We start from the raw sequence: 18,288 nt of genomic DNA on the forward strand, positions 1-18,288 counted from the left end.
ATGTTTTGAAAAAAGACATGATTAGCCTAGGTATAAACAACTAACACCACACAAGCTCTTTTCCTGACTAGTGCCACAACAGCAATGTTGGCAATGCATGATAAGGAGTCCAGTTCTCAATTTTGTGGCTGCCATCAGCTGGGGCGAAAAACCCAGTAAATGGCAATGGAAAACATACATGCTACAGCAATTTCCAAAATTATGCCATTAGGAGTGGCTTGTATACTGTAAAATGACTATTATAGCTCCCAGTTCTACCAAAGCCAGAACAGAGGAGGCAAAATGTAGCTGCCTCTGTCTAGAACAGTCAATCCAACTTAGCGTATCTATGGACAAAATACACAAAATGATCTAAAAACAAATAATCCAGACAGGTAAATCATGTTTCTGATCCATGAATGAAAATGATGCAAAGAATCCTATGCAACATTGCCCCCTGGCGAAATTTATTTGTTAAAACACCATATTCTAAAACTCCAATTCCATTTCTATGGTCTGGGCATTGGAAGAGGTACACTTAAGCAAACATATTAGCTACAAAACCTCCAGCTGTACAAATGGCTCATATGAGAAGAGGTTATTTTTTTAGAATGCTAATGATTCTTTTAAACCACTGAGGCCATGCCTGAGAGAGAAAAACAAAAAATAATTTGCACAGCATCAGGCTACTTGAGGGGCTATTTCTGTAGGTTTCCATCCATTCAATGAGAGGTGAGGGCATTCTCAAGGTGTGTCGATTAAGAAATGTAATTTTGCAGTACTTAAGAAGCATACCTTCTCAGTGATGGTCCCTGTCCCCTGGAATGATATCCGCCCAGAGATACATACTACTCCCACTTCTGATTTTTCATAAATCGTTAAAAACCTATCTGTTCTCCCAAGTCTTGGGTTAGGATAGTGTTCAAGCCTCCCCCCATTTTTGGAGATTGTGATGATATTGGTTTTTTTACATTTTGAGGTTGGTCTTCTTGTCAGCTGTATTATTTCTGTTAATGTGTTCTTCCTTATTCTTCTAAATTGTTGTTTTGGTTAGGCAGCCTCAAAATATTAATATTGAAATATTAATTTATAATGAGTTCAAGCTTACAAGTGTCTTTTAAATGCCAAACTAAATATTAATGATAATTCAACTTAGCAAGCATCATTTGTTGTGCACCACAGAAAATGTACATGTTTCAAATGGGCTTGCATTACTCTGAGCATAAGATTAACATCACTGAATCATTTCAAGTGCCTATTTAGCCCATCTTTGTTTCACACAGGGGCATATTAGATGCCATGAGACAACTTACAAACATAGCTAGTTGAAATATGCTTTCCATCGCTCTCCAGCAGCTGGTATTTAATATATGATAACAATTATTTAGTAGCAGTGAACTGCTACCAAGATTAGCTGTTGATAAATTTCAGTCCATGAACCTATCTAGGCTTTTTTTTTTTAACCTATCTAATTTAGTGGTCATTGCCACCATCTGATGGAGTGAATTCCATACCTGAACTCTGTATTCCTAGTCCTTTATGCACAATATCGCTGACCTCACCCAAGAGGTTATTTCTGACATCACTGCCACCTTTATGACTTCAGACTGAAAGAACATGGCCATTCCAAGCTGAACAGATGAAGCTTTCTTAGGAAAAAACCCCACACACAAAATGGCCTGTGTATTACTTGGACTATCTCAACAATGCAGTAAACATTTTGCAAATCTCAGGATTATATAAAAGGAGCGAAAAACAGGTAGGTAGCTTTCTCCTAACTGGTAGCTTCCAAACCCACAGGAAAATTGTAGTCTTAATATTCATGACAGTCACCTGGTTTGGATATTTCAGTGGAAATAAGAATCAAATGAAGGAAACGGGGACTTAATCGCAAATAAATTTACCGAACAGGCCAAATTTCCTCATCTCAACTCTCCAAATCCATTGAATGTAGATCTTATCACTTCAGCAAACGCCATCAGTCATTTCTCCTTAGAGGAAACATGCTACAGGCAGGTTAAACCAAATGATTTACCTCAAATATTTTATGAAATATCTGGTTCATACACCTGCAAATTGGACAGACAGATTTGAGCACAGATTGTATATCTGAACGGTCCTCCACAACCACCATTTCTCCTGGTGCTTCCAATTACATTGATTCCTGGTGACTACAGGAACAGGCCCCTACAGGAACAGGTCCCAAGAAAATTGGCAACATTTGCAGGTGTAGTTTGTCACTGTCTCTCTCCCCACCCCACCCCACCCCCCAGGGCTCAGAGACAAGGATTGCCCTAAAGGCACCCAGCTAAAAATCACTAGACTGGTGCCTTTCACAGTTGCACCAAACTGGCTCTGTTCATCCGAGTGGCATCTCCTCAGTTTTATCTGATGAAGCTGGAATGAGTGACCATACCCAAAATATGGAAATAATTTTGCATGTTTCAACTGATTCATTTGAAGAATCTGGTCACTGCAATACAGGGTTTAGCGAAGTTAACAACTTTTAAGATGTGAGGGCTTCAATTACCAGAATGCTGGCTTGGGGACTCTGGGAGTTGTAGTCCACACATCTTAAAAGTTGCCAACTTTGAAAAATGCTGACTATATTTCGGGGAACGGGAGGAGCCTTCCTCCATAAGTAAGGCACAACCGGCCTCCCCTTAAAAAGTCCCTGCTGTACAGGCTGCTTTGGTGATATACTCCAGTCCTTGTCTGGTCGAAAATGCCTCTCAGAACTCGCTCCTCCACAGCCGCCTCACTCAAGTTTGTTCCCGCCTAGTCGCCGCTTCATAACAATGTGCGCTTGCGCCGCTCCGCCGATGTCGCCAGAGCCTTCCATTACAGGAAGGTAACCACAAGTTCGGTCTCGTTCTCCCTTTTTCTGACCATAGAGTTTTCTGACTACCACCGCAAGCGGAATGGAGCCAGTAGCAATACAGTACCACCCCTAGCGGCAAGGCCAGCCGTAAAGCGAGCTGCAATCAAATGTCGCGCGCGGTCGCCTCGGAGGGAAAGGAGCTCGTGAGAAGCCACGCCTCTGACCCCTTTCTCCTTCCTCTCCCTCAGTCTTTCCTCGGGCCTAATCATAAAGTAAAACGACGCGAAGTGTCGCGCCTCCTCCCTGATTCTGGAGCCGCGGCGGCCAGGCCTGACAGGAAACCTAGTCGCGCTTTACGGCCGCTGGATGAGGAGGAGTGGAGAAAGGGAGCGGGAGGTGCCGCGGCTGCTGCTGAAGGGACTTTGGGGTGAGGAGGAGGAGGAAGAGGGAACACGCGGGTGGGTTTGTGTGAATGGAAAAGGAAGAGGGAAGAGTTGGGCGTTTTCTTCTTACACTTTCACTCTTTCTCTCTTCGCTTCCCTCCTTCCTTTTGGTCCCCTCAGGACATGGCCGAGGTACCGCCCGGGCCTAGCAGCCTCCTCGCTTCGCCGCCGGGAGCCGCCGCTGCGCTCCTTTCTCCCTTTCCGGGAACTGCTGAAGAGGAGGAGGAGGAAGAGGAGGACGAAGAGGAAGGAGGAAGGCGTTCCTGCAGGGAGGAGGAGGAAGCTGAGGAGGAAGGCATGCGGGAGGGGAGCCTGCCCCGCCGCCGCGTTTGCCAGCCGCATCGCCACTACCATCAGCTCAACGGGCTCATCGCTGGTTCGGACTTGCGGCACTTGCGAAGCTCCCTGAAGGACAAGGTTTTAAGCAACAGCAACGAGAACCAGTGTCCGCCCAATAGCAAGAAGAACAGCAAGCCCACCATCACCGCTGGCCCTGGCAAAACAATGGGACACGGGCAGGAGCCCCAGCATCCCTGCCAGGGAGGGGAACGGGAGACAAGTCCATCTTCACTCAGCAACCACCACCAGGTCCCTTGCCCCCAGGCAAGGACTGCACAGTCCCAACAGCAGCAGCAGCAGCAGCAGCAACACCACCATCACCACTATGATGCTTCTGCTCCCTCTGCTGGGGACAGGAATGGGCTGGTTGGGGGAGGAGAGTTGGAGGAAAGCGAGGACCAGGAGTTGGAAAGGGAAGAGGAGTCCTTGCTACTTCTCTCGAGATCCTTGGCCTCTACCTGCAGTTTGCAAAAATGCTCCTTGGGTCCCCATACAGACACTCCCTGGACCCCCCAGCAAGTGAAGGAGGAGAAAGGGGACCTCACAATACGATATGTCCGATACGAGTCCGAGCTACAGATGCCAGACATCATGAGACTGATCACCAAAGATCTGTCTGAACCCTACTCCATTTACACTTATAGGTATTTTATCCACAACTGGCCTCAGCTTTGCTTTTTGGTAAGTTGGGGGTGCAGACATGATTAAAAATGTGTTGCAAGGTTGAAGGGTAAAAGGAAGAGTGTTGGAGATGGATGGACAGCAGTAGGTGATATGGAGAAAGTTAATAGGGTAAGCAAAATTCTCACATCTGTCATTCACCAGTAGTCAAATTGTGAAATAAATCATACACAAACTAGGTAATTGTGTGAGTGTAGTTTGAATTATGCAGAATTATTCATAAACTTTGCCCACATGTACAGTGTAAACTGAAGACCAATCTCTCTATAATTTTGTTCCCAAGATAAAGGAAATTGAATTGTGCTTGGTGAATTTGGAATTGCATATGCTTATTTTTAAATGGTTTGGGGATGCTGAGTTATATTGTCATTTGTTTTTAGAGTTTGCTGTATCAAAGTCTGCTCAGTTAAATCAGAAGTAGTAATGTCTTAGAAAACATTTGAGTTGAAATTTGTACAAAGTTTTTTATTTACAGAGCAAATGTTTGAGAAGTAAATTAGGATTAATACAATCTTACAATGCTTCTGAAAAACTCATTTTGGAAATTTTAAATATGAATATTTCTTGGTACTTCACAGTATTCAATTTTAACTTGGTACCATTTATGTAATTTTAATGTTATTGTATAAAATTTAAATTGCAACTTATTTTCAGAGATGAAAGCCTACATGTTATGTGCAACATGCCTCTTACCAAATTGTATGTCTTAAATAGACATGATTCTATATACAGAAAGCAGTTCATTCTCCCATAAAAAGGTGAGCATAGATCTTGAACCATAATTGTAAGGAGAGGGTAGTTTGAAAGGAAAAAAGGGAGGCTTTCTTAAATGATTCTACCATACTACATTAAATATTTCTTTTTAAAAAGATAATTATATTTAGTGTTTCTTATTACTTATTAGCAGACTAAACTGCTATCTACTTAGTCAAATATCAGGTTAGGCAGCCTTCCTTTTAAAACTCTATCATACAAGCAATGGAAAAAAAGAGTATATTTACTTGAAAGTCACTTCTCTTAAGATATCTCTAAAATATTTTACAAATCAAAAGAAAAGTTCCTAATGGTTTGACTTGTCTAATGTCTACAGGCTCTTAATACAATCATTTTTAAAATTTTCAGCATGAGAAAATCTAGTAAGTTCATTTGATCTTTTCAGAGAAATGATAAAATACATGGACTTAGTTCTACTTTATCAGATGCCTACGAGCTACTAACAAGTTTTAACTTTCTGAGGATATTTGAGGTGTTGAAGCAAAGGCAAAAGGAACAATAAACACGAAAACTTGCCTGAATGGGATAAAGATAGGATGGCATGAGAAAATGAAATACATCAGTAATACATCAGTGTAATATAAATAAATGCTTATAAGGGGCATCTCCTTGGGGAAACTCTTGTCCTGGATGGATGAGCTATGTCCAGATTACAGCTTTCATTTGAAATCTATTTTCCCTTTTGCAAAATAATAAAAATAGGTATCAATTATGTAAGAATAAGAAAGGCCTATTTCTATATTTCTGTTTGTTTAGCTAATGAATAGACAGGCTAAGCAATGACTGGCTTAGACCGTACAGAAAAGTTTACAATTTTTCCCTATGCTGTCTCATAGAAAAGCAATTCAGAAATCCAAACTTTGCTGTACAATATTTCAGTACTAGCATACTTTCAGTACTTGCTGTACAATATTTCAATACTACAAAAATAGTAGTTGGAAATGTAACAAACTTTATTTTTATTTTTAAATATAGTCTTGACTTTTTAAAAACAAAAAATGACTTGACAAAAAAAACCCTTTACAAATGGTTATATATGTTTGTCTATATAACAAAAACTTAGAAAATAACTGAGAAACATTATGCCAGTCCTATTCTTATTAGTTTAATATGAGTGTAGGGGATATAGTAATGTGTGTTTACCTTCAAAGTGTTCAACAGTGTTATCTTGATGTGTTGGATTATTAATGAATATTCTAGTATTGAAGGGTGTTAAAGGTTAACACAGTAGCATTGCAGTTAATTAAGAACTGGAAGGGTTACTTCTATAAGTTCTGTTAAGCAAAGCTGCAACTTATCCTTCTGGGTTTCCTTTTAAGTAGGGACTATCATCAACCAGGATGTAATATGGAGGAATATAGTGTGTTGCTGCTCAAAATTATTGTTTTCCACATATTATGAAGAACATGTTTTGTGAAAATATCAATATCCCTATGATATGAGGAGACCTTATAGATTGCCTGCAAATTAGGCCAAGTTTTCCTTTCAAAATTACTTTCAAGGCAACTAGGATTTATTTACCTTTTGATTGCTCAGGAACATCCTCATGTTATCTGGATTAAACATTATTCAAACGTTTGATTAATATATTGGTATTTTAGGATTTGAATAGCTAGCTTTGATTTTAACTCTTAAGGATTTTAACATAATCGGAAAGGACAAGAACATCCACATATTTGGATTAATCATTATTCAAACCTTGCTTAGTATTGATATTATATTGGCAGTAACATGTGTATTACATTGGTAATAGTATTGGTATTATTTTAGTATTTGAATAGCTAGCTTTGATTTTAAATTTTAAGGATTTTAGAATACTTGGAAAGTTACTCTCCCAGATATACTCACTGGAATAGAAGAAGTAAAAGTCCTAAAGGGTACTCCCTGGAACTAAATGGAACACAGTTCCTCACTTCTTTAATTCTAAATGCATACCTTTTGGTATACAAAAGCAAATCTGACAAATCTGAAATCAGTCTGCTCTGTTTGCATTATTGATTTACTCTGATTTTTACATGACATATGCGATTTCCCCCTCATTCATGGATTTGCCTGCAGTGTTTTTCTGTGTCTGGGATAATGGAATAAATTATAGTTAATGTACCTTCAAAAAAATAAAAATAAAAAAGCTAAGTACTTGAAGGTGCATTGACAAACATAAGCCAAGAAGCGGTAGGTGAAGTCTGTAGTATATACCTTACTTTATTCAATTTGGGTAGTGAGGTATATAAATTGGAATGTCTAGAAAATATTTAGGAAGCAATTCCAAACTGCTTTAACCAAAATGCTTTTTTTAGAATTGCCTTCTCCGAAGGACAGAAAAAAATCCTCTTGATTTCCCAGGATCTGATACTGATCACTCACAAGAATAGGAATAGATTATCATAATACTGGTTTGGAATACTCAGGCATTGATCTTTCCAGTTATTATTGCTGCTTCACTGCCCTTTCTGTCTATCAGAAATTATTGCAGGATCAGTCTAAGTTTGTTCTAATCTGAATCTAATAATGCTCATTTCTTTAATTTATCAGATATAATTAACCTACACAACTTAGACCTAGCTTAATTTTTAGGTGAAAATACGGATTCTGACACTTGAGAATGAGATTCCAGAATAAAGTTTTTATTCTTGACTTGCATGAAACTTGGCCAATAATCTTGACTCATGGTATGAGAAAGATGCTCCTTTACAACAATCAGTTCTGTAAGCATTATATTGTGTAAATAAACATCTGCAGTGCTTACCTTGAATGCTAGCATAATCATATTAATCATACAGGTTGACTATGTATATGTTTCTTGATCATACTGCATGCACCTAATGCAAAAAGTAGATCAGAAAAAAATGAAAGTTGGGTTTCAAGCTAAAATGTCACCTACAGCTGTAACTAGATTCAATATATTTTGTCAGGATTTATGACATTTTTTAAAAATTCTTTTTCCAATTTCAGCATTCTAAGTTATGCATTTTTATAGGAGGATAAAAATTGATGTTAGTATTTTTTGTCAGATCTGCCAGCAAGAGAAACATATTGTGAAACTAACAATTGTAAAATATAGATAAAAGTATATATATCTTACAACATCGATGTATAAAAGAACCATGCAATGGATTTGTCAGAAATAACTTTATGAAACCTAAAATTTAAAAATGTGCTCACTAAAAATTACATTTTAAAATTGATCTACATTTCATAACGTTTAACTGTTGAAATTACAAAGGCTTTTTCTTTTTTCATGTTTCAGTTATTTCAACTCTAACATAGCTCCTATTTGAATTGGTGATTGATCAGTATTTCAGTTATGTACTTTCTACTTAGAATTTAATAATTCTGTTCCTCATAAAAATAAGAGATCCATTCTCAAAGAACAGAAAAGTGTCACTGAAGAATAATTCAAACTACACTGAGATACTGGATAAAATACTGTGTAAGATCCAGGCCAAACAAGCTAAAGATAATGTTTAGAGTACTAAATATTATAAACAGAAGGTAGTTTGCACAGCTTCCTAACTTGTGTGCCTCTTACACAAGCCCCCTAGAAGATTTGTGAAGCTTTCTTAAATAGCATAGACTAAAAAAAGCAAAGAGAAGAAAGGCACCCTGAGTGCTATCGGTCCATACATAAAAGATGCATCTACCCATTCTGGAGTAGTTTCTTATTTACTATTAGCCCTTTATGATAGCAAATTAATACACTATTGCATGTGTCTGGACAGATATTTGTTCTCATACAGCTTAACATCCAAGCCAATGAGTATGATGTTACTTTTCTAAGAAACTAATTAAGTAAACTTTTGGGGAATTTCCAAGATGGGATCTTTTTTAAAAATGTGTCTATAAAATGGTGATTTTATGGCACTGTGTGTTAGCCTTAACCTACAAGATGTGTTTTGTTTGGTTTTTGTTTTGTTTTTAAGGCAATGGTAGGTGATGAGTGCGTAGGTGCAATCGTCTGCAAGTTGGACATGCACAAAAAGATGTTTCGTAGAGGTTATATAGCCATGTTAGCGGTGGATTCCAAATACAGAAGAAAAGGCATAGGTAAGAATAGCAGTTGCATCTTTTTGAAGCTTTCTGAAAGTAATATACTTTCAGTTAGCTATTGCTTTGAGGTAAATATTTTTGCATACCATTGCCTTTCTTTGTGGCAATTACTTTAATCAGTAATTTTTAAAATGAAGCACTCTGCTATTGTCATATACTTATGTGCAGCTCATGAGTCCTTATTCTGGGGATATCCACTTTGAACTCATCACCGACCCTATTCATATACTTCTGCTGCAGTGATGTTGACAAGACAAACATGCCTCATAGTTGGGAAATACATTCTCTTTAGGTTGGCTGCTTTCTCTTGTGAGCCACCCCTGTATATACGACATTCACAGGTTAAAAGGAAACTGGGGACAGAAATTTAACCTATTAAAGGAAAGAAATATGTATGATTTTATTATTCTGTACCCCATTGGTTCCCTTAACTTTACAGTACACTATGTTGTGGCAGGCTAAGTGAAACTGCCTCTGGAAACTGCTATGCAAATTTTTGTAAGTCAGTGCTAAAGAATAATCATAAATAAGATCTTTGAATGTTGTGCCATGATATCTCATTTATACTTAATGTAAAATACATTGGTGTTTGGATTGCCTTTCCTTTCCCTTATGAGACAATTTTGTTTAAAATGTGTAGACTATCGTATTACTAATTGTTACTTCTTAAATTATACATGTGTTGGAAGATCAGGATACAGACTAGTTCATATTGTAATAATTTGTACCTGAAGTTTAAATTTTTTGTTTTTTTTTCATTTGTATTCCAGGTACAAACTTGGTTAAGAAAGCTATTTACGCCATGGTAGAAGGAGATTGTGATGAGGTAATTATTTTGTTTGAAGAAACTTTGTTTTTCTCCTTTGCTTCACTTGAAGGCTGTACTTCCAAATGCAGTTTACTATGTAAGCAAGGCTTCAGTTTAAGTAAAATATATTCAGAAAAACAATGTTTTTTGGGACTCCAAAGAATAAATTGGACTTCTTTGAGCTGCACAGAAAAATACATGAAATCTGATACATACATGAGCAAATACATGAGCAAAAACCCTAAACAAATCTAGATAGTAATACAAGTGACCTAAAGTAATGATTTGAGCTTGCATAGTATACTAAAAAGTTATGGTACTTTGGGGATATAGTACATGAAAATGAGATAGCATGTAAATTACAGAAACCCATACTAGTTCTGTTGCCACCTGGGTCAACAAGACCATGCTAGGTGTTGGATTTCCTGGACATCTGGTGAAAAATAAACGACAGGACTCAGGACTGTTGGCTGAGCAACCAGGGCTAGCAGCTGCAGAACTACTGGAAGGAAAGGTGTTTACCTGCCACAAATATATAGTGATTGAAAAACAAAGAAATAATGGTATGTTATTACAGTTTAAGTCCAACAAGAGGTTTTTTGAAATGAGTGCACCAGTTCTGGAAAGAACAACATCCAGAAATAATAGAACAGAGGCTCAGCAGATCAACATCATTTTATAATATGAAATAAAGTATTCACAGAAGCAGAATTGGAAGAATTGCAAAAGTCTACCCAGTACAAAGAAATCAAATCCTTGCCAGAAGTAAATCAGACTATAAATGCAAACTAAGGGGAGTTGGCAGTTAGACAAAACTAGCACAGCTATAGAATTGTTTTCATTTGGAAACCAGGCACCCTTTATCCTGCCTCAGAAGGAACAAAGCCCGCTAACTAAAGAACTAGAAGAATAACTGAGAATCTAGAACAGCACAAAAACAACATAATAAAGTTGCCTGCATTGAAGCTTGTTCCAAAGAAACAGCTAGCATAAGCATTAAAAGATGCCAATGCTGTAATATTAAATATAAGCACCAGCTCACTGCATGAAACAAACCAACAGTACATCTACAGTTGTAACTGTAATCCCTGGGATGCAAAATCAACAAAGAAAAAAAAGTGCACCACCAAAACAAAAGATCAGGTTGGAAAATAAGATTAGCAAATTGAGATCAGATTCAAGTATGTTAGAGCAGATGAAAGAAAAAAAAAACTGAAAAACAAGAACACTAAATCGGGGGTCGCCAACCTTTTGGACTTCAGGGGCCACCAAACTCATAATGTGTTTCTGCCATCAGCTATCTGAGTCTTCACTGAATAATAGAATCTTCAGTCCTAAGCGAAGTTTTAAGCAGAGCTGAGGATCTAAAGATTAGCTAGAAAGCAAGAAATCCAATGATTTCCTGCTTTCTAGCTAATCTAAATCTCCCGGCACAGCAAAAGAGCTGATAATCTGGGGAATAGCAACTTAGCAGGCAAGTTTGCCAGGTAAGGAGTGAGTGGGCAGGGAGGATTCCCGTGGGCCATTGTGCTCCCGCACAGCCTGGATTAACTGCTTTGGGTGGTGGTCTGGGGATGACATTTCTCTGCAGACCACCAAAATTTTCTTGTGGACCACCAGTGGGCCGCAGCCCACCGGTTGGTGACCACTGCACTAAATAATACCTAATCAAGAAATACCACTTAGAAACCACGAAGCTTAGAGGACACTGGAAATAATAAAGTAGCAAATAACAGCCAATAAAATTAGCAAATACAAAATTTGAATTGAAAATTATAGGTAGAACCTCTGATTTTAATCCAATCAGAAATGTTTCTATCAGTCCATTAATGGAGATACCTCAGTGAATCAATCAGCACCTGATAAGGAAGAAACTGCAGTTTTGAGTGAATATATTCTTTGAACTCAAAGAAATATAGCAAGAACACAGCTTGGGTAAAGAAGGTGGATAAGAATAAAAAAGATGAAATGAAAGAACTTGTAATAACAGCAGAAATGGTAGAGAAAAGGGCAAAGAAGATCAAGAATTGTCAGCATCAGGTGAAGATGAATTGCATAGATTTTGGTTGAAACTTTTGATTTGTTTATACCCACTTGTTGCCAAACAGTTTAACAATGTACTGCAAGAAAGTAAAATTGAAGAGTTATTAACATCTGGGATAACCTACCTGAAAAATCCAGCAGAAAGGGCAGCACCAGACAGCTACAGGCAATTACCTGCTTAACAGCAAATTTTTAAATTGCTAACTAGTGTGGTAGCTGATGCAATCCAGCAGCATCTATATAAAAATAAGCTCTTTCCACCTGAGCAGAAAGGAAACTACTCCAACAGCAGAGCAACAAAAGATCAACTCCTAATTGACAAGATGATTCTGGAAAACTGCAAAAGAAGGAAATCCAACTTGAATGTAGCATGGCTTGATTATAAGGAAGACATTTGATTCCCTACCACATGATTGAATAATCAAGTGCCAAGAAATAAGAGGAGTCAGTAGAAACATCAGAAGATTTGTACAAAGATTAATGGCACAATGGAAGACACTGTTGCTAGTCAATAGCAATAGATTGGGAGAGGTTACTATCAAGAGGAATCTTTCAAGGAGGCTCACTTTCATCATTACCCTTTGTCATTGCACTGATTCTTCTGTCAAAGATACTGAATATCTCAGGCCGTGGCAATCAAACATCAGAAACATCTGCCAATCTGAAACTGTATGGTGTCAGCTCTTTGAGATAGTCCAGACAAGAAGCACAAACCATGTATACTAACATCACCTTATTGCACGTTTGAAAGTATTTTTCCCCTCCTTTAATTTTACTTTCCAGAAAACAAGGAGAGGTACCTTTTAAAATGCTTTCTCGTCCCCTTTTGTTTCTTTGAGCTGAGATAGCTTTTGCGCGACAATTATCTACTCTGTAGTTCTTCCTCCATCTCCCAAGGTGATTCCCACACACCATTACACACTGCACAAGCTTCTCAAAGTTGAAATGTACCATTCTTCATAGGCCTGTTACTATTTTCCTGTAAGGTTTTTGCACAAATTTATGGAAAGATTAAATATAATCAATACAATGGGTTTGAATTTGTGACCGACAAGTATATGGCAACAAATCTGACACTTATTATTTATTATGCAACTTTATCAACTAATATGTAATAGTCAAAGAAAAACACTATAGTTAGAATTTAGTTCACGGCTCTATTAACCGAACAAAAAAAGTGATTATAGCTAAAACAATTCAAATGTAACCAACCACCATGTGGATTTAACAGAACACACCAAGAAACTGCAGAACCCACATACATCCATAACTATTTATTTTGATTAATATAAAATAAATACTAACCTGAAAGCTACCAATCTTAATAAGAATCAGGTGAATTACTTCGTTCCCATGTAAATAATTTTTTTTTCAATTCTTCAAAATGCCATGTTAGCAATCAAGGAAAGGAAACTGCTGATTCCAAGACACCATAACCCTGGACTTGAAAGAAGACTATTCAGGGGGACTTTGGGGGAAAGAAGAATTATGAATGTCTCCAAGAAGACAAGTGCAGCAATCTAAACATGAAGCAACCCAAATATGCACCAATAAAATCTCCTCAATCAAAAGATCCCTGATCCTATTGTTTTCACATCAGATGTAATTTTTCAATCCTGTCTATAAGCTCCATAAGAGAGTCAGGTCATTACCAACCATTGTTTATAGTTGGTATCAGACCAAATATTCTACATTCATAGAATTATAGTTTTAGAATAGAACATTTAAATCATAAAGTTATATCTCTTACTGGAAGAATCCAAATTCCCTCATAGATGGCTATTTAGCTTTCACCTGAAAGTATCTAAAGAAGAAAATCTATTTTTCTGGGTACATAGTTCCACAATTGAACTGTTCTTATGATTGGTGTTTTGTTCCAATATTTAATCAGAATCAGCCTTCTGTGACTTGAATTCATTATTTCATCTCCTGAACTCCAGAAACCTGATTTAATCTTCTAAAAATAAATAACATGATAAAAATAAAAATACTTTTCAGGTATTTGAAGAGTGCCATCATATTTCCCTTCATTCCTGTTTTCTCAAGTTTAAATCTAATCTTTAATCTTTCTTTATAGAAATTAGGTTTCTACATCTTCTGATCATCAGCATTGCTCTTTCCTGAATCTGTTACTGATCTGTTTTAATTCTTAATAGTGTGATTCCAGAATTTTACATAGTATTCAAGGCAAAGTCTTACAAATGCATAAAAAGAATGATTATATTCCATAATTGGAAAAAATGCAGGATCTTTCTTTGTTTTAGAAACCTGACCCTGCAAGTTCGTATATGCTAAAATTATTCTTTTAATTATATTATCTTTACCCCTAACTTTCTTTGAAGAACTCAGGACAGCATGCAAACTGCTTCCTCCCTTCTCTCCATTTTTATCCTCACAAGACATTAGGCAATTAAATCAATTTTATTGCAGTCATTAACTAGTGTAAGTGTGGAAAATTAAGCTGAGAGTATAGTGAGCTAACTAGATTGCTTATAATTTATTTTCTTATTTATATCCCGATTTTCAGAAGGCTAATTCTTCCAAAATAGCATATAAGCATCATTAGCACATGATTTGTTAATACCTTAATAACATAAATATATGACATCAGGATCCCTTCTAAGGATTGTTGATAGTAAAACACTAAAAGAGAGCAACCTCTCGGATCCTGGATCAGTTCAAGAATCTTATGGAATGTCTTTTTAATGTTAGGGAACTTGTAAACATAAATAATTGCAAGCTGTACTATAACATTTGATCAACAAGCTTGCTTTCACCTTCATATGCAATTCAACTTGGCTAGGAACTCAAGCGTTGGACTACTATTGAGTTGGGGACCATTTGATCTGGCACTTGGGTGGAAAGCATATTTCTATTTGTATTTTTATGGTTTGCAAACTGCCTAAAATCTACATGAGCCTAGGCAGCCATATAAGTCCTGCAAATAAATTAAAAAGCAGACCCTCCGCCCCAAAAAAAACACCTTGTTGAAAAACATGTCTTATTTTGTAGGTTGTCCTGGAGACTGAGATCACGAACAAGTCTGCATTGAAACTTTATGAAAATCTTGGCTTTGTGCGAGACAAGAGGTTGTTCAGATACTATTTAAATGGAGTTGATGCATTGCGTCTTAAACTTTGGCTACGTTAATTGGAGGACTTTTCTTCTCAACAAACATGGCAGCAGCATCTTTTGCATTCAATGCAATTTGTGTGGAATTGCTTTGCAGTTGGACATAATAACTTCCATACAGCTCTTCTTTGTGAGTGTCTCATCGAGCATTGCACCTAAATTGTTGCACTGTGTGGCATGGCGCATCTTGTTCTGAATTTACAACAGGTTGTTTCAGACTTCAAATCCTCTTGGTAACCAGGAAGATGTGCCAATAGGTAGCCAAGAGCTCCTCTTTTCATTTGCAAGTCTACTGACTTCTGTTATATAAATGGTGAACATTTTATCAAGAACCTGTGTACACAGAACACATTTTTTTTGTTTTAAGAGAGAAAGAAAAGCCAATGTAATTGTAAAATTCTATAAGTATACTAACATTTCATACAAATCTCACCATAGTTTTTTTTTCCCTGGGGAAAATAAAAATTTACTTCAACTTTAGGTTTTATTTTTCAATATTGAAGTTTCCATTCTTAAATATTGGTACCTCAGTGATTAGTGGATGAAAAAAAATGTATTGTAGGGTGGGGTGTGTGTTACATCGAGTAACGGTAACAAATTGCGTCTGCCAGTGCCTGTAGAAACACGTATATTTGTCTCCACTGCTAATTTGAGTGCATGCTTTCTTTTCTTGATTTTTTTTTGTCTTTGCAAGAATGGCTTTTATTTAAATTCTGGATTTGATAATAAATTATTTCATTTATCATTTGGACAGAACTCCCATGTGAGAGCTTAAGAAGCCCTTGTTTTACAGTAAGAAGTCTAAGCTATTTTTTAGAACAATTTTGAGTAGCTGCTAAAAGGGAGTCTGATGCACTTTTTCCTTTAAAGAGAGAGGGGGATCTTTTTAAAAAGCAAACAACAAATTAATGTAATCTGGGTTAACTTTTATTTAATTTGAATTATCACTAGAATAGCTAAAGAACCATTATTTTTAAACAGTTAAATGACTTTAAATTCTGCTTGGACTCATGCTTATCTTCCATGTTTTAAAACTGCTTTGGTCTTCAGTTCTTGAAAATGAACTTCAAACTGCAATACCATGTTTGTTCTTTAGCTGCTTTCACTTTATTTTCTATTTTAGAAAAGCCAGATCTCTTGCAGTTTTAATTTTTTTTTCTGAATCATTTGACAGGAGTGTCCAAAGGTTGGTTTTGAGTTCTTCCCTCTTTTTAAAATCTAAATGAGCTTGTATTCTTTTTCACCAGTTACACTGTGTACTTCTGTCTGTCAGTGCAATATGTAAAGCAAATCACTTCTTTTTGGCAGTTCAGCAATGACAGCATTAGTATATAATATATAAAAGCAAAACATAAGATTGATCCCAACTCATGGGGAAAAAATTCATCTATTGATAGGAAACCCTTCAGAATTCAAGTTTGCCTTACTATGTAATATGTTAAGTTCAATCGATTATTTTATAAAATGGTTTAAGTTACTGTACATTTGAGAGGACTTTACCTCTAGTCCCCCTTTGGAAATGAACACCCATTCTGGATAGTTTAGCAAATTTAAAGGAAGGCCATCCTTATTTTGCACAGTCTGAGCATCTCCCCCACTATGTATAAGTTGTGAATTGTATTTGGGAAAAAAATAAAGGATTTTAATTTAAAACTGGCACTTATCTCCTGATATATTTTGTATAGCTTTCTTCCCCCTTTTTCTTTCATCCACTCGATGGTTGAATTTGAGTTCTTAGCAACTTTCTGCCCTGTTTGCAGCACCACGCTTGAAGAGCAGATCATTGAATGCTGAGTACCATCAAATACTTTAACCATGCCATTTTTAGCTGTAGTGTAGTCTTCCTAGTTGGCGATATTTACTCCACCTGGAACATGTCAGACTGAAGAAAGTCCTTCTAAACCACCAGGTAAGCCCAGTTTGCAATGAATTGAAATGTTTACCGAATGGGGCAATAATGCTAAATTGTGATGCACAGTCCTGTGATAACACCAGATTGGAAACTTCGTTTTTAATTTCTTAGATTTTTTTTTTCTGTAAGTGAACCAGAAAAATTAAGAGAATGCCCCTAAATATTGTTTTCAGGAGAATTCTTGTGTTCATTCCTTCAGTGCTTCTTTAATTCCAGTTAACAAAGTTTCCATGTTCTAGATCAGGCTTGTCCAACCCGCGGCCCACGGGCCACATGCGGCCCAGGTCGCCTCGTAATGCGGCCCAGTGCCCACCCCAACCTTCGTGCCAGAGCCACCGAGGAGGAGGAGGAGAGGCAGGCGCGAAGCGGGGCGAGGCGAGCGCCAGGCCAAGCAGCAACAGAAAAAGTGGGTGCCGTCAGAGCGCCACCTCCTGCTCTTGCCACCGCCGCCGCTCTGCCCCCGCCGCCACCCCAGCCGCCGCTTCTGCCCCCGCCACTGCTGCTGCTTCTGCCCCCGCCGCTGCTTCTGCCCCTGCCGCCACCCCCGCCGCCACCGCTTCTTCCCCGCCACCGCTGCTGCTTCTGCCCCGCCGCCATTTCTGCCCCCACCGCGCCGCTTCTTCCCCGCCACCGCTGGTGCTTCTGCCACCGCCGCTGCTTCTGCCACCGCTGCCACCGCCGCTTCTGCCACCGCTGCCGCCGCTTCTTCCCCGCCACCGCTGCTGCTTCTGCCCCCGCCGCCGCTTCTGCCCCTGCCGCCGTCGCCACTTCTGCCCCCGCCTCCACCACTTCTGCCTCCACTGCTGCCGCTTCTGCCCCGCCGCCGCTGCTGCTTCTGCCCCGCCGCTGCTTCTGCCCCCGCCGCCCGCTTCTGCCACCATCGCCGCTTCTGCCCCCGCTTCTGCCTCCGCCGCTGCCGCTTCTGCCCCTGCTGCTGCTTCTGCCCCGCCGCCGCTGCCCCCGCCGCCGCTGCCCCCGCCTTCCAGTCCTGCCTCATCCAGCAGGGCCATTTGCAGGAGGAGAAGTAGGCGCGAGGTGGGTGAGCTTTCTCCCCGCAAAATTTGGCCGGAAAATAAACTGTGATAAAAAAACCGTGATAAAAAAACTGATAAAAAATAAATAATTTTTAATAAATAATAATAAATAATAAAAACATCTCACTAACTTCATTTACAAATAAATTTAATATGTTAACTGTTTTCTATGGTTTTTTGGGATGATCAGGTATCATTACTGTTATTTTATTTTATGTGCAGCCCAAACCAAATTTTCATCTTCTAATGTGGCCCAGGGAAGGTGAAAGGTTGGA

The 18,288-nt window shown here is 38.3% G+C and overlaps 1 protein-coding gene across 1 annotated transcript; it reads left to right on the top strand.

The window, feature by feature from the left end:
• The first annotated feature begins 3,155 nt into the window (after window positions 1-3,155).
• Window positions 3,156-16,723, top strand: NAA30 (N-alpha-acetyltransferase 30, NatC catalytic subunit). The gene is made up of 5 exons (XM_026698693.2): window positions 3,156-3,227; window positions 3,364-4,263; window positions 8,958-9,081; window positions 9,855-9,910; window positions 14,948-16,723. Exons 2-5 carry the CDS (start codon window positions 3,367-3,369, stop codon window positions 15,083-15,085), a joined length of 1,215 nt encoding a protein of 404 aa, XP_026554478.2. The 5' UTR covers window positions 3,156-3,227; window positions 3,364-3,366; the 3' UTR covers window positions 15,086-16,723.
• The last annotated feature ends 1,565 nt before the right edge of the window (window positions 16,724-18,288 follow it).

Source organism: Pseudonaja textilis, chromosome 1, assembly GCF_049901715.1.
Source record: "Pseudonaja textilis isolate UNSWEBS1 chromosome 1, rPseTex1.2, whole genome shotgun sequence".
NCBI lineage: Eukaryota > Metazoa > Chordata > Lepidosauria > Squamata > Elapidae > Pseudonaja > Pseudonaja textilis.